General features: G+C 37.9%; 1 protein-coding gene across 1 annotated transcript; it reads left to right on the top strand.

Moving 5' to 3' along the window:
* The first annotated feature begins 3301 nt into the window (after positions 1 to 3301).
* On the top strand, positions 3302 to 15956 carry LOC311079357 (uncharacterized protein). Its single transcript, XM_084108659.1, has 8 exons — positions 3302 to 3335; positions 9893 to 10151; positions 10668 to 10813; positions 11007 to 11286; positions 11387 to 11526; positions 15345 to 15436; positions 15524 to 15620; positions 15747 to 15956. Exons 1-8 carry the CDS (start codon positions 3314 to 3316, stop codon positions 15770 to 15772), a joined length of 1062 nt encoding a protein of 353 aa, XP_083964785.1. The 5' UTR covers positions 3302 to 3313; the 3' UTR covers positions 15773 to 15956.
* The last annotated feature ends 1150 nt before the right edge of the window (positions 15957 to 17106 follow it).

Genomic DNA, 17106 nt, shown 5'->3' with positions numbered 1-17106 from the left:
GGCAGAGTTTATCTCACACCTCGATCACAAACTCACCTGCCCTCATTCTTCTAGTAACTCTGAAGACATTGACTAGCTTGTTCAGGTGTGTTTCATACGGGTTGGGACTAAACTATCCAGGGCAGGGCAGGGCAGTGTCCCTCAGGACCGGATCTGAGGAACACTGATTTACAGGATTTACCTGTTGCTACTGATATCTGACATTTGAGTTTGAAATAATGAGGTTAGTCTTTTAATGTCGACAGACATTTTCCAGAAGACTTTAAAGTGACATCAAAATAAAGAACCTGGATGTGTTCAAATCAGCATTTAAAATTAAAACCAGATGGCATGTGACAAAGTATTCCACCTAAGTTGAATGTAGTCACTGCATTTTGAGAAGGTACTCTAAATATAGTAATATTGAATGACTGAAGTGGTCAGATTCAGATGACTTTACGTCTCAAAGACACACAAAAAGGTCAGGAACAAAAGGACTCTTATGAAAACACACAATATTAAACAATATTAAATCACACATGCAAGCTTGATAAAAGTCAAGTGATAAAAATTTGGTTGGTTGATAAAAAAATTTGGTCCGAAAGCAAACAGCCTCTTTCCTGGCCCTCTTCGTTCCATCGGCATGTCACAACATCCACTGAAAGTCATTTTCTTAGCTCTTAGCTCCTTTACATGTAGGCAAAAGAGCTGTATGCCTATTCAAACGACAACCACGTCTATCAGGGGCAAAAAGAGAGCAATTTGGGAACATTTACATGCCCTGAAGATTTACATTCATAATTTTGACTTCAAATGACTTCTAGAAATGAGAGTTGGATTTTATTCTCATGGATGTTGTCGAAGCTTACATCAAACACGCTTGACCATCTGACCAGCCTGATGAATTGTGCGTTATAATATGTGAGTCTAATCAATTTTAAATAACTGAAGCTGTTAAATCTCTCAAATTTGCCAACATGAAATTACATTTAAAATATGCATGATGTAAGAAAAGTTTAAATAATTACTCTGGCAAGGGTCGATGTTGGCAAAACACATTAACATGAATCCACAACATCTCATAAAGATAAAAGAAAACCACAGGAAATACGAATAAGGAAAAGAAGTTGTTAAATGAAGTGGACAGAGCAGCAGATGTACCAAAGCACTGGTTTAGTTTAAGAATACATCACTATATGAACACATGTGTTAATATGTACATTTTAAAGTGTTTTAACAGTTTCATTGATAAGTCTTGTGTCATTGGAAACAGAGCTTCCCCTCGCGACGGCCGAGATGCGGGACGGCTTTCGCCATAGAAATGCCTTGTGAAAAAAGTCTTGTAATCTTGCAATGTCTATGAAATGGGAAAGAATAAAAACCTTTAAAAGTGGCAGGTGCAACTCTCAAGATGGAAACAACATGCAGCGTGATAGATATCGTCTTGGAGAATATGAACCACTTTTTTGATGCATTTGGATTTTATTTAGTCATTTTGGCGTTTGACAGCCTCAGTCTTCATTCACTTCAAATCTTTCACTGAAAAGAAAGAATGACATAAGTGAGAAAATAATGATAGATTTAAAGTGAACACGTTAGAAGTTGAATTTTAAAAAACCTTAATATAGTTTAGGAAGACTCAGTTTGTTCTCAGTAGATCCGGTTTGGTGGATTTGAACTGTAAATAACTTATAGTTCTCATTGCTGTTTATACCTGGACCTAGTCGGTGTCTCTTATAACAAGCCAACGTGCCATTTTTCACCTGACTGGGTTTGGATAAAAGTGTCTGCCAAAGAGATTATTGGTACCGCATTGGTATAGACTATTTTGATATCATTAATCACTAAAGACATTAATCTTGTAGCGCGTTAGATTGTTTCTACATGGATTTGAAAGATGATTTATTTGAAAAATAATTTCAAAAATTTGCGTGAAAAATGTTCTAGCTTCAGTCAGGGAGAAAGAGAGAGACATATGTAAATAGAGGAGGAGGAATATGTAAATGGAGGAGAATAAATATTAATGTGACTGACAGAAGTCACACTGGTGTGTAAAGCTGAACATACCAATCTCTCTCTCTCTCTCTCTCTCTCTCTCACCCCCTCTCTCTCTCTCTCTCTCTCTCTCTCTCTCTATCTCTCTCTCTGGAACAACGTTCATTTAAACATGCTCATTTAAAAGCAGAAAGAATCAAGAAGTGAATATGAGGGTTTTCTTCAGGAGTCTGTCGCTTTTACTGGGTAAGTAAAATACATATTTTCTAATATCTTGGGTGTTTCTAAAAAAAGATGAAGCTGGAAACAGAATGTAGATCACTAACAGAAGACCCAATAACATACAATACATCATTTTAGAGAACACTAAATAGTCCCCAATTGGCCAATTTTTTTCTTACGTGTAAATCTAACAAAATACTATATCTTTACTTTTTTTGTTTCAAATAGTGATCATGATTCTGGACAAACAACTAAACAAAATAACACGTCATTTTCTATGGGTTCTGACAAAGTGTTAATTGCTGCAGCCTATATAATAAATATTTTATTTATTTAAAAAAGAAAAATTTAATTAATTTCAAGTTACTTTCAAAAAAATGATGTACTCTATTTTGATCGTTTCCGTAGACATAAGTGTTTACATATGAACTATAAACTTATATCCCAGCACTTCTGTGATCATTATAATATTTTTAACAGAAATAGTGAGACGGTGTGATTGGAAACGCAGATCTGAATATTCCAGTGTGATTTTGTCAAAGGTTTAATAGACACAGGAGGATCGTTGTCATTTAGGAATAAGATTTCAAATCAAGATCACACTCTTTTAACAATTAATAGTGCGGCTCTAACTGTACAAAAAACAAAAACGGAGCCTATAAAAGGAAACGGAAATGGAAAAAATGTAACATGGGAGGAAAATTTATATGTCAATGCATTCGGGTTCTCTTGCAAAAGTTTTGCGTTCCCCCTCATAAGTTTTGCGAGAGAATGCAAAAGCATTGAAATATATTTTTCCATCACTATGTTCCTTTAGGGGCTCCGTTCAGACTTCCGTTGATCTCTGAGCTGACTGAGTGAGTGGAGGTGGGGCTCATTTGCATATTCATAGAACCGCGCATACTAAATGAGGCAAGGTTGTCGAGTTACATTCAAGCTATTCTAAGGCATGAAGACGTATTTTACCAAGGAACAAAACGTTTAAATATGTCATTTTGGTGATCAAAGATGAGTTTTAGGGAGTAAAATTATTGACTACAGAGGGACTTTAAATTTAAGTCTATAAATACTGACCATCATTCTGTTTCTCTCATTTCAAGGGTTTTTCCCACTTCAAATGAAGGCAGATGAAAAAGAAGGTGAGATTTCATGAATTAAACACTATTACATCTTTTGTTAGTTAATATGTGCCGCTGTAAAATATTTTAGGGCTCTACAGTCCCAGACACATAATGAAAACTCGAATAGTCCATGCAAAGGAAATTTCAATATCAACGGATTTAAAGATGAAAATAGAGTAGGTACAATTAGAAATGGAACAATGTATTTTACATCTATACAGAGAGAAGCAGCAGTTTTTGAGACTATTTAGGATTTATTATTTCTTTTACCAAGTATGATTGATGCTAGTTTGAAAACTACAATAAGCATTCCTGAAATGCTGCTTTTCAATTCTTTCCATCCAAGTCAACAGAGAAATCACAAAAAGGTTTGCAACTGGGCCGCAAGATGTGTGGAAAAAGCAACTTACTGTCAGATTCTAGAAGATGAATTCTTCAAATAGTGGTAGAAGAGGATGTGGTGCTGGTCATTCAAGAGTCACTCTCAATCTGTCTGTCTATAAAGCCTATCAAAAATCAGTCTTCATGTATTTCACAACACTTCAGCTTGTGATTCTTATTAAGAGGGTTCATTTTTAGGATTCTTTACCTAACCTAAGTCTCTGAGATCCTGACACCTTGCACTTCTGGAGACTCCATAGGCTGCAGTTCTGGAAAATGGTGGTGCTGGAGACTAAAGGGTTCCTGATGGTTTCACACTTAATTCTTCACCTTAAAGGGGTGGTTCAGGATTTTCGACATCCGACCTCATTTTCAAGTGAGCCTGGTTGTTATTCATCAGTGGAGACAGTTTTTAAAAAAAAAAATTCATCCAGTCCTTACTTTTGGATAGTTCGCCTATGCTAGGCTAGCGCGAGTCAACGGTCCATGTTAGCCTGCCATTAAAAACAGTTTTACCCACTCTACAGTACACCAAAAGCAAATAAATTATAACGCCAGACTATCAATGTAAATGTCTATTGAGAGAATAATGTTAGAAATCAAAGTACCCTTTCATCACATTGCATTGGTTATAATTTGTTCCCTGTATTTATAAGCAGTCTACAGCAGCGGCGGAGTTACATTTGGTTACCTAGGACAGCCTTTCTCAAAGTGGGTGCCGCCAAAAACGTAGGCTAAAAAAAAAAAGAAAAAAAAAGAAAAAAAATCTGACATTTCATATATAAATATATTAGAATTTACATAAATACATTCTTCTTCTTTTTAAACATATGAACGGATTAATAAAATTGTAAATTCATTTTAGATAAATATATATATATATAAAATTAACCATAAAAATCCGTCTCACATCAGTAACTGTCATGACGTCCCCACCGGGGTCGCGTGACTGTGCAGTTGGCTACATTGTTTTATAATTTAACCGCGAAAATACATTTGATTTCACAAAGAGCAAGAAACAAGCAACAGCATCATGGATCGTTTTTTAAAAAGAAAAGCCCCACAAGAACCGGACAGTTTTTACTGTGAAATGGAGCCTCAGCCTACTACTTCCTCCACCAGCTCTGAGTCGGCACCAAAGGTCGCAAAGGTAGACAAGGCTAAAAAGAGAACATACAACGACAATTACCTAAAATTTGGCTTCATCAGTACTGGGGATGCAACATGCAACTAACCCTTTGTGTCTAATATGTGGGATGAAACTGTCAAACCAAGGGATGGTTCCGAGAAAACTTAAAAGACACCTGACCACCAATTATCCGTCACTTGCTGACAAGGATCCTGAATATTTTGTTAGAATGAAAAGTCAACAAAGCCATCAAGAACAAATGATGATTAAATCCGCTAAAGTCTCGGAGAAGGCACTGGAAGCTAGCTACCTTGTAGGTGAAATAGTAGCTAAAACAAAGACGCCTCACACTATTGCAGGAACTGTAATTATGCCAGCATGTACAGCAATGAACAAAATGCTAGGGCCTCAAGCTGCAAAAGAAATGTCAAAGGTCCCGCTGTCGGATTGTACAATAGGGAGGCGAATCAATGACATGTCTGTGGACATTGAAGATGTCGTTTTGGGGAAAATCAAGACAAGTGGACATTTTTCTTTACAACTTGATGAGTCAACGGACGCTCAGCTCTTGGCAAATGTTCGGTTTGTGGATGGGGACCGTATTAGAGATAATTTTTTACTTTGCAAACCGCTGCCAAACAAAACAACAGGAGAAGAAATTTATCGTGTGACAACTGAGTATCTTGAAAAGGGAGGATTGAGTTGGAAGAACTGTATTAGTATCTGTACTGATGGTGCAGCTGCAATGACGGGCTGTGCCAAAGGTTTCATTAGCAGGGCCAAACAGCAAAACCCTGACATCCGAACAACCCACTGCTTCCTTCACAGAGAGGCACTTGCTGCAAAGACGCTCCCAAAAGAACTTTCGGACGTGCTTGACAGAGCAGTGGACATTGTTAATTTCATAAAGGCGCGCCCGTTAAAGAGCTGTCTGTTTTCGATTCTGTGCGAGGAAATGGGGGCAGAGCATCAGAGCTTGTTGCTACACACGGCAGTCCGCTGGCTGTCACGGGGGAAGGTTTTGGGCCGATTGTGCGAGTTAAGAGAAGAATTCAGAGTCTTCTTGACAGAAGAAAAATCTGCATATGCAGAGCTGCTCGCAGATGAGCAATGGTGCCTAAAACTCGCATATTTGGCTGACATCTTTAAGCACCTCAATGAGCTGAACATTAAAATGCAAGGCAAAGAAGAAAACCTCCTCTCCTCGTCTGACAAACTGCGTGGCTTCAGATCTAAGCTCACACTCTGGCGTTCCTTTGTGGGACAGGGCAGGCTGGATATGTTTCCCCTGTGCAATGTGCATGTAAACAGCAGTACACTTTCTGATCTCATAACCCAGCATCTGAAATCTCTCGATGAGCGATTTAATCATTATTTTCCATCGGAGTCTTATGCACAGTTTGACTGGGTCCGTGATCCTTGGAGTTCAAGCGCTCTGGAGAGCGCAAAGGACTGGCCACTGCCAACACAGGAGCAACTGATGGAGATCAGGGAAGACCGCACATTGAAAATGAGATTTGGTGACATGGAATTGGACAGGTTTTGGATTTCAGTGAAAAAAGAGTATCCAGTGGCTTCAAGTAGCGCTGTTGCTATTTTGCTGCCCTTCTCCACAACTTATCTGTGCGAACTGAGCTTTTCAAGCCTGACGTACATCAAGAACAAGTACAGGGAGCGACTGAGGACTGTGGACCAGGAGCTCCGTGTCTGCCTCTCATCCATCCCTGCCAGGATAGGGCGGCTGTGTGCGTTGCACCAGGCTCACGTCTCTCATTGATTGTGGTCACCCCCACCCCCCGCTTGTGTGAGCGTGCTGCATGCGCGCATGTAGATCTTTCTCCCTCTCTCGTTGCGGATTATTGTTTGTGTGTGTGGGTGTGGGTTAGGGCTGCACGATATTGGAAAAAAAAGTACATTGCGATATTTTTTTCCCAACGATATATATTGCGATATTGCGAGCCATCAATCCAGGCTAAAGTCAATAATTACCATTCCATGATATTAATAATTTCACTAATAAGCAAGCTTCATTACAAGTGACAAAGGCCATAATATTTTATTCCAAAATTAGAACATATTTCTGTCAGAATTCGGTGAACATTCTACGCAATCCAACGTGGCGGCGCTCTTAACAGATGTTTGTTGTTCATTAGGCTATAATTCCTCAAAATAAGTTTAAAAAAAATTTCTCTCTCTCTGTCTATGTTTTCGGTGCTGATGCAGTGATGCGTTCATGTAAAGGCCACCTAAAAGCTGTCACAAAGAACCAGCAAAAGTAATGATTATGAATTTGTAAAATATTACAATGAGACATTTTATTTGTTTATTAATAAACAAGTGTTTTCTGTAAAGATGAAGTTTACAATACTGACTCGCGATCTTCGCAGTAGTGATCGCACAGGAGAAAAATGCACTTTTCATACGGATTACGTAGTTTTATTTTGTTTTGAATGGTTCTGTTTAAAAGTAGAGATTTCTGTAGATAATAGATATATTTCTTTTTCTTTTTTTTTCTTCTTTTTTTTGGTGTGTGAGGCGAGTAGGCTACCTTATACGCTGAGTTTCGGTTCATGGATGATAGCTTAATCTCCAGTTCAGGCGCTGGTGCCTCTGTGTCGTGATTTTGTCTGCTATATTTAATTTTTATTTATTAAATCCAGGAAATTGGATAATGAAACACAGATTAAAATTAAGATACAATTAATACAAAACGAAATTCGCTTTAAAGAAAGGCTTTGTGCTTTCTGTTTGAGGTCTCTGTGAAAGTTTTAAAGCAGTCTTTTAGTGCCGCTTTCATAACGGTCGCGTCCGTAATGGAGAACGGTCACGTAACATTATTTTTTCCTCATAAATGCGAACACGAAAAATAAAAGACTTTTTAAAAAAGACAACCATCCAAAACTTTATAACACTCCAGCAAAGTACCTCTTTTTGGTCAACATCCTCCTTTTTGTAGACGAAATAGTCCAAAATAGCTGATTTCGAAATAGTCCAAAATTCGCCCATTTTTAGCTAGGCCTATAGGATTGCCAGTGAATGTTGGCTGTCACGGTGAGCGCGGTGAGCTGCGGCACAGCGAACCAATCACTGTGCAGGCACGCGGAACGTGTATGTCACCCCAGCAAAATGCCATACAACATACTCGTGTTTACTGTGTGCTACCCTGGTGCAACCGTTCTCTTAATACACTATGGGTGCTACTACCCTTCACATCGCATGTTCCGGCAATGTGACTATCGCTCATTCGCTCATCGCGATGTCGATGTTAAAACAGAACATCGTTCAGCCCTAGTGTGGGTGTATGTGGGTGTGTGTGCATGCGCATATGGCACGGATGAAAACAAGCACTATATGGAAAAACATTCCTGCTTATCTCTGGTGCATTTTTTATCATGCATCTTTTTCTTATCGTATTGTATCTGATTTTATTTATTTTTGTCATGTCTGCCCCTTTTTATTTTATTTTAACTGCATCCTGCACTTCATTTTAGTTCTCCTGGTCTGGATTTGTTGTTGGGTTCTTGTATTGGGCGGTCCACCTCTTACGGTTTTATGGCATTTGTGTCTCTGATTAATTATTTTGTGAATTACTTTGCAAACCTGTGTTTTTAAAGGTGCTATAAAGTTGCTATAAAGTTGTTATTATTATTGTTATTGTTATTTACAGTTCGTATTATGCTCTGTTCATTACTGTCCTGTCTAAATAAACAGGACATTTGCATTTACATTTGGGTTATGCAGTGTTTTTAAATTATATTTTACACTGGGGTGCCTTGAGATTTTATGCACTTTTGAAAGGTGCCCTGACTGAAAAAAGTTTGAGAAATAAGGCTGACCTAGGAAACCGAGAGAGCCGGTCCACATAACAAATCACGCAAGTGTATTTACCTGCCACACTCACTCAGTACTTTGATTTCTAACATTATTCTCTCAATAGACATTCACATCGATAGTCTGGCGTTATAATTTATTTGCTTTTGGTGTACTGTGGAGTGGGTAAAACTGTTTTTAATGGCAGGCTAACGTGGACCGTTGACTCGCGCTAGCCTAGCATATGCGAACTATCCAAAAGTAAGGACTGGATTAATTTTTTTGAAAACTGTCTCCACTGATGAATAACAACCAGGCTCACTTGAAAATGAGGTCCGATGTCGAAAATCCTGAACCACCCCTTTAATTCCTAATTCTTTTGCAGTTAACACTTGTCTTTTCTTCTCCACCTGTTTTTGTCTGACCCTGCTGACCCAATGAGCATTTCACTGTCCAATGGTCATGCCTTAACTGCAATCTCTAGTATTGCATTAGTATTGCATCCTTCTCATGGGTATTTAATCATTTTTGACTTTTCAGTCTTAGTTAAATCTCTTTTTTGGCTTATTTTATCTGTAATATTATTTTATTTTAATACTGTGAAGCTGCTTTGATACAATCTGTATTGTGAAAAGCGCTATACAAATATACTTGATTTGATTTGATTTGATTTGTAAAAGAAAACGTGCCTAATAATTCTGCACACCTGAATATAAGGCATTTTTCATTTCCAGCCTTCATGAACAAGTATATATCACTTATAAATGATTAAATACAAAATGAATAGTAGTTATTAAGATTAATATGGTTTGGAACTGGCAAAATGTGCCTGGGAATAAAATATGATCAGAAAATCAACGTGCCTAATAATTCTGCACGCACTGTATATGTTTTGGCCGTTCATTTATACGACAACAGCGTTTTGAGGTCCTGAAAATGCAAACTTTTGAAAACAGGTTTCAAAGTGTATTTTTTTTAAAACGATATTGACATTAATGCAACATTACTGTCTCTGAGTATACAACGAAAATGTGACTTTGTGAAAACGGTGACGTCATGCGCATGCATGTTATGTGTTCAGTCTAGAGGCGACGTTACAAAGTCGTCAATTTTATTTGTATAGCACTTTTCACAATACACACTGTTCAAAAGCAGCTTTACAGAAACTCATAACATTGTCTTTAAAACCACATATAAAATTCTAGTCAGAATAGAAAATGTAAACCTAAAAATTTCCCCCATGACCATATTCCAGTGAACGCAGCAGGATGGGGCACAGTCAGCCAGTCGACGTTATATTATAACTGGTATCCCCAAAAGGCTCTGGATGGGAGACCCACCACCTGCTCACATACAGCATCCCAAAGCAACCCGTGGTGGAAGCTGGATCTGCTGAAGGTGTACAGCGTGAACCGAGTGGTCATCACTAACAGACCAGACTGCTGCAACGAGAGGATAAACGGGGCAGAGATTCGGGTCGGAAGCGATTCTTCAAATGTTTTCGGCAACCCCATGTGAGTCTCTCTCATATATTCTTATTTACAGGGATTTTGTCCAGTTGGCTAATTGACAAATTACTTTCAAAGGGTCATAAGTGTTGTTTGTTCATGAATGGGACATCACTAAAATGAATATCTTGGGCTGCGTCCGAAATCGTATACTCTCATTCTTATTTTGAAGTACTTACTTCACGACCGCTAAAAAAGTTTGCTGTATATAGTATAAATGTGTGTAGTATGAATGTAATCTGGATGTACTACATTATCACGTGACCTACCAGCGTTGGTTGCGTCGCTTCACTGGCATTCACAAATCCTCTCCCGTGGCCTCATGGGATAGTAAAATGTCCATTGTACGCACACTTCAGAATCTCACCGGAAGAAGGAGGTCATATGGGGACTTTTTTACCTAAAAACATCATATGGTATATAAGTTAGGGGAAATTTCAAACCATAATATTTACAGTATATAATTTAGAGAGAATAAAATACAAGTCATACTAATAAACTCACTCTATTGTCTCTCTCTAGATGTGCTGTGATTTCTAGTATTCCAGCTGGCGCTTCCTACAGCTACTCGTGTAATAGGATGGAGGGACGATATGTAATTGTGGTTATTCCTGGAAATTATAGGATTGTTACTCTCTGTGAGGTGAAAGTCTATGTGGTTTATCCAGGTAATTCATAACAACCTGGTCAAAACCCCTTTCCAAGGGAATTTGAAGCCATTTTCATTCCATTGAAGTGGTTTTAATATCATTATAGAGTGTAGTTCTAGTCTAGAACCAGACCGATCTGGTAGAAATGCATTCCTAGAATGAAGTAAAATGCGTATAAAATGAAATATTTATTGACATTGTCATTTTACAGGTAATTTGGCAGCAGGAGGAAGCGTCACACAGTCATCAACCATTAACAGCTGGTTTGCTGAACAGGCCATTGACTTCAATCCAGGTTTCACACATCCAGAGTTAGCCTGTTCCTCAACCACTAGTCAGACTAACCCGTGGTGGAGGCTGGATCTGCGTCATATTTACAGAGTTAGTAAAGTGGTCGTCACCAACAGACGAGACTGCTGTCCGGAACGAATAAACGGAACGGAGATTCGCATCGGAAACTCTTTGGAGAACAACGGCAACAACAATCCCATGTCTGACCCTCTTTCAGTGGCTTAATACCCATAGAAATCCCTGATTCCTCAAGTACAGAAAGAATAAAGTCTGAATGAAGTTTTCTCTGTCTCTCTGTAGATGTGCTGTGATTTCTAGTATTCCAGCTGGTGTATCATCCGCCTACACTTGTAACGAAATGGAGGGTCGATATGTGAATCTGATCATTCCTGGAGATACAAGGTTTCTCACTGTGTGTGAGGTGGAGGTCTATGGAGAAGGTCTGATCAAACAAACTATTGAAAAATGTCTGTTTATTATTGATTATACATGCTCTCAGCAGTCGATAAAACACATTTGTTGTCGACACTAAACCATGTTCATCCTCACTGCAACTGAACCTGTGTTTAATGTCATGTGGGATATATTTTGTTTTACTTTGTGAAGTTCTGTTGATGATTTTTGAGGATCTATCCATGTTGCATCTGTTTAATTTTAAATGACAGATGAAATTGAACCAGAATACTGTAGATATTATAGACACATGGCCTTTGATGCAGTGTTAATTTTGACAGCAAATTCTGATTTAGTCTTAGTCTTAGTCTTTTGAATAACACACCATTTAGTTTTAGTCACATTTTAGTCATCTGAAATCTTTTAGTCTTAGTCTAGTTTTAGTCGACTAAATATCATACGAGTTTTAGTCTTAGTCTAGTCTTAAGTCTTTTAGTCTTAGTCTAGTTTTGTTTTATGCTTTCTGTACACAAAGACTTTGAAAAGATTTAGAAAAGACTTTATAAGATTATCAGCTCACATCTAAAGACTTGGGGTTCACAGTTTTTAGTCTCAGACTAAAGATTTTACAAACATTGAATCTTGTAGTGACACTATTTACAAGACTACAACTAGATTATTTTAGCTTTTTATACCCACCAAATTCCTCCTATCATGCTCAGCAGTGATTTAACAAAAATGGAGGAGAAGCAGCTAAAGTTAGATATCAACATGTATCACATTATGTTGCATGATCCAAAATATTTCTGAAGGTAGGCCTACAGTGGTGGTATATAAGATAAGATCTCTCCTTCACACATTTGGGGTGAAGGAGTCTATCGCTAAAGGAGCTGCTCAGTGCAGTGATGGTGTTCTGCAGGGGGTGGGAGTCACTGTCCAAATTATGTGATTATCATCATTAAATAATAATTAAAATAATAATAATATTAATAATAAATTATCATTATTATTAAATTATATAAAGGCAACCATACAGTCATGTGAAAAAAATAGGACACCACGAAATAACAATTTGAACAATACTGAAGGACCCAGTGATTTAACTAAACTATTTAAAAATAAGGAAGGCCTTTTTAAGACTCTCTGTGAAATGTAATTTTAAAAGAATGCAATTTTTGAGGAGGAATAAATTAGGACAAATAATAAATTTGAGGGTACATAACCCCCATATATTTCCCCCACACTGCTTATGAGTGTGGAAAAGGATTAAAAAAGATATCAAAGGACTTTGACATCAGCCATTCCACAATTTAATGGTGATTTGTTTGATGGTATTGTTTATTTACAATAAATCACTTTCTTTTCCAGGAATGAAAAAAAAAAAAAAATCAAATTAGACATTATGTGAACATTTCTTAATAAAGAGTTGACTATTTAATGGGATGACCTAACTTTTTCACATGACTGTATATGGGGGTTATGAATCTATATCATTATATGATGAGAACAATAGTTTGAACTAAATATCTTGAAAGGGTATAATTTTAAATGTTGTGTTGAAATTATGAACAAGTGTTTCACAGTGAATATTCGAGGGTATAATACAAGAAAAGATACATATCTACTATAGAATACAGAGAATGGACAATACTCACAGCAAGGGTAGCGAATTTATTGGTTGTTGATTGTTTTACGTCACTATGACTACGCTAAGACTTGCGATAATATCAAACATGTTTGATATGAAAGACTAGAGAAAGACGGGCATAAATCGGGTCGCCGACTGCAGATTATCACCTCACATTTAAAGATCGAGACGACGGGAGCGCGCCGAGACTCCAGTAAGATTCCTAAAAAATGCCGGTCTTTAGTCTGGGACTGTGAAAATCCTTTGGTGTACGCCCGGCATTAGTAGAACAAATATTAGCAGATTTTAGTCGACTAAATCTACAGTCGACATATACCCCTTTTCCACCAACAAGAACCGGGTGCTGGTTCAGAGCCAGAGCCAGAGCTGGTTCAGAGTTGGTTCGACTGACGAGCTTACTAAGAACCGGTTTGCCTTTCCACCGGCTAGAGAGCCACAACAGAGCCAGATCTTACGTCACTGTATACATCTCATGTTGCCCAGCAACCGCTAGTGCGGTAGCGCCAAACACAAACACGCCAGGCTTGTTCGAGATGCATCGGCTTCTCGCAGATCGATCGCCGCATGACATAAAAGCACTGCGATAGCGATCTAAAAGCACAAGGAGTCGTATGCTCTCCAAACACTCCCGAAAAACAAAGAACCGATTTGAAACTAGGCTCTGGCTCCGAACCAGCACCAGCTCTGCCTTGGTGGAAAAGGGGTAATAGTTGACTTGACTAAATGTTTTCCATCAGTCTGTTATGGAATGGTATTAAGGTTTGAATATGCAATACATAGACAGATTTAACGGCTGTAATACAAAACATGCATTTTATTTTATTCTTAATGTCAGAAACACTGACCGTAGCTTTTTCACAAAAGATAATCTCACATCAGTGTTAATTTTGACAGCAAATTTTGATTTAGTTTTAGTCATAGTCTTTTGACTAAAATGCCATTTAGTTTTAGTCATATTTTAGTCATATGAATTAGTTGACGAAATACAACAAGATTTTAGTAAAATATAATGGGTTTAAATTGAAATGCATTAATTTAGAATTTCTCTCAAATTTCCAAACCCATATACTGTACTCCCGGAGAAAACATATATTAACCTGCTAATATGAATGATTTTAAAGTTTGAACGTGCAATACAGATACAGATTTAACTACTGTAACTTAAATGTCTTAATTAAATAAAACCACTTTTCCTACAGTAGAATACAGTCTTCTTTTCAATGAATGATAGCCTATATGAATTCTTTATAACTACTTGCATACATCATTCTCTATTCTTTCAAGCAGACATATTTATTTGTATGAATTCAATATAATTAATCCTTATTAACGCTATTAACGAGCAGTGAATGCTTTTCTCTTTTTCTTTTGTTGCTTGATCAATATTAAGGACACAGACCGCATTAGGTTTATTACCCACTGTCACTTTAAGACATCGGATCATGTCCAATGACATGTGGATCCAATTGCATTGACAACTGTTTAAGACATAACCGACATAATGTATGTGAATACTCTCCAAAACGGACATTTAGGCATAATGTTGTGTGTATTTGTCCATTCAGACACGAAAGAGAGATCAATTCCGTACTCACTCACGCGCTGTACAGTAGGTGTCTATGTGAATGACTGCACGCTTCGGGTCGGGTGTGTGCGCACAGAAAACCGTACCGAATATAGCTCCTTTTTGCGTCGTCACTCTTATTCAGATCTACATGTCTGCTCTACTCATTCTCCCAGACGTTTACATGTTTTAACGTTTGATGAGACATGCAGCGAATGCGAACTCGTGTGCCGCTGGGTAGATCAGCACGTCACAGTACAAATGTGCGCATCTACCACAAACGCAGGACATCAGACTGGATCACTTCCCAAATCGTCACTATCTAACATTTTCGTCTAGTTTTTATTCGTTGACGAAAATGTCAATAGATTTTCGTCATAGTTTTCGTCATTCAAAACTAGTTTTTATTTAGTTATCGTCTCGTTTTCGTCTGTGAAAAAATGTCGTTGACGAAAATAATGACGAAAATTATTCGTCAACGAAATTAACACTGCTTTGATGCCAAAAACAAAAGATGCAATGATGTATTTTGGGATCCTAAAAAAGCATGATTATATGATAATTTGCATTTATCTTTGTTTTCCCCTGCTGTCTGTGACCCATCAGAACCACTGATCTACACGATAGAGAGTAACAGCATGTGTGTGTTTCAGGTCCGTGTTTAAAGCAAACGTTTGTGAAGCTCAAACTGAAGTCTAGCTGGAGTCTGTCTGAAGCCGCAGTGAGAGTCCAGCTCCTGACACAGGTGAGAAAGAGAGAGAGAGAGAGAGAGAGAGAGAGAGAGAGAGAGATACAGAAATCTGAGCGGTTGTAAGAAATGTGCTTGTTTCAGCTGGAATCTGCTCTGGCGGGAAGAGGGATTTCTAACGTGACGCTGCGCTGGTCTCAACTGCCCAAACAGGAAGTGATGCGGAAGGAAGCTGCGTCCGGTGAGTGTGTTTATACAAGAAACACTGGAAAACTGAACTAGAATTCGGATTTATTAAAATGAATATGGATAATACAAATGAAATGGAAATGACGTCTTGGTGATGTAATGAACGTTTAATTTACAGCTCAATGTGCTCAAAGAAAGACGTGATGGCGGGAAAACTTTTGGATCAGTTCTTCAGTTACTTTATGGTGATCAACATTGAATGTTCAAGTAAAGTTGTAGGTGAAAATAAATTGAACCTACGGAATCCTGAAAATGCTTAAACTCTGAAGCTGCTTTGAAGCAATTTGTATTGTATAAAGTAAAATTATTAAACTTGATTTGACTATTTAATCCTCTGGGGTCTGAGGTGTTTTCTGGCCCTGGAGGTGTACTGACATGCGCTGACATTTGTGCTTATTTCTGTTTTTTGTGACATTTTTCATGGCTAAAGTCTGATTACACTGTATTCAGCACAAACTCTGCTACAATAATATGTCAGCAGCATGTATGTAAAAGTTTGAAGTTTTGAGATAATGACGTTTATGCATGGTTTGTAAAATGTCACTGAAATAAGGTCATGAAACCCATACTGATTATTTCTTCACAAGACCTTTGATAATTGTATCACGTAGCCTAGAATATTTGCTTCAAAACTATGTAAAAATCATCCTGACTGCTCATTCAGATAAGACAATATATTGATTTAAAATTTGTAAGACATGTTTTGTGTAGGAGGCGTGAACACATCATGAATATTAATGTCTTTCACACCTGAGAAAGACAAAGACCCTCCCATAATGGCCCTATCAGAAGGGACTGTGAGGGCTCCAGAACAAACTGAGAGGAGATTTAAAAAAGAATGGTTTGTTTAAAAAAGATTGTTTGGAATTATTTACAACACAACATAATCCAAAGATACACAACAAAGGACCAAAAAAAGCACATTATTGAACACACTGATCTAAAGACAGAGACTTGAACAGTCACATAACTTTGTGCCATTCCTGAAACATAGTACATACCTTTGGATGTGATGGTTCTACCAGAAGACTCTAAAGCCACGTCATTCATAGGTCTGGCCAATCACTGCTTGACAATGTTGTAAACGTTTTCTTCGTCGAAGAAGAGACCAGGAGACGTTGGGATATCTTTCAAGCAGAAGTTACTCTTTATTGAGAGTCAAGTCTGACTATAGCTCAGCACAGTAGAGTTTATACCTTTCAAGGGTGAGGGATTACAAAGAGGGGGAGACACTCTGAACAAAGCATGCAAATGCAGTACAGGAGTCAGCCCGTTACCGGAATTTCCCCAGCCCTGTTTTCATCAGCATAACAGTGTCATTCAAATGCATAGATGCTAATCCAATCAGCCTGACAGTATCGCCCATACCTTCACATTATTGTAGGATTTGAGGGCGAAACATACACAAATGAATCTTCCAGGTGATTTGTTCAAACATAATTCCACACAGAACTCAACATTCCAGACCCCAAATCACC

Source organism: Abramis brama (genome assembly GCF_963993115.1).
Source record: "Abramis brama genome assembly, chromosome: 3".
NCBI lineage: Eukaryota > Metazoa > Chordata > Actinopteri > Cypriniformes > Leuciscidae > Abramis > Abramis brama.
This window is presented reverse-complemented; position numbering and strand designations above follow the sequence as displayed.

Excerpts from the sequence above, each read along its gene's own strand:
- LOC311079357 (XM_084108659.1), top strand. The coding sequence starts at position 3,314 with ATGAAGGCAGATGAAAAAGAAG. Across the intron at positions 11,287-11,386 it reads AACGGCAACAACAATCCCAT|ATGTGCTGTGATTTCTAGTA; the intron begins GTCTGACCCTCT and ends GTCTCTCTGTAG. Across the intron at positions 11,527-15,344 it reads GGTGGAGGTCTATGGAGAAG|GTCCGTGTTTAAAGCAAACG; the intron begins GTCTGATCAAAC and ends TGTGTGTTTCAG.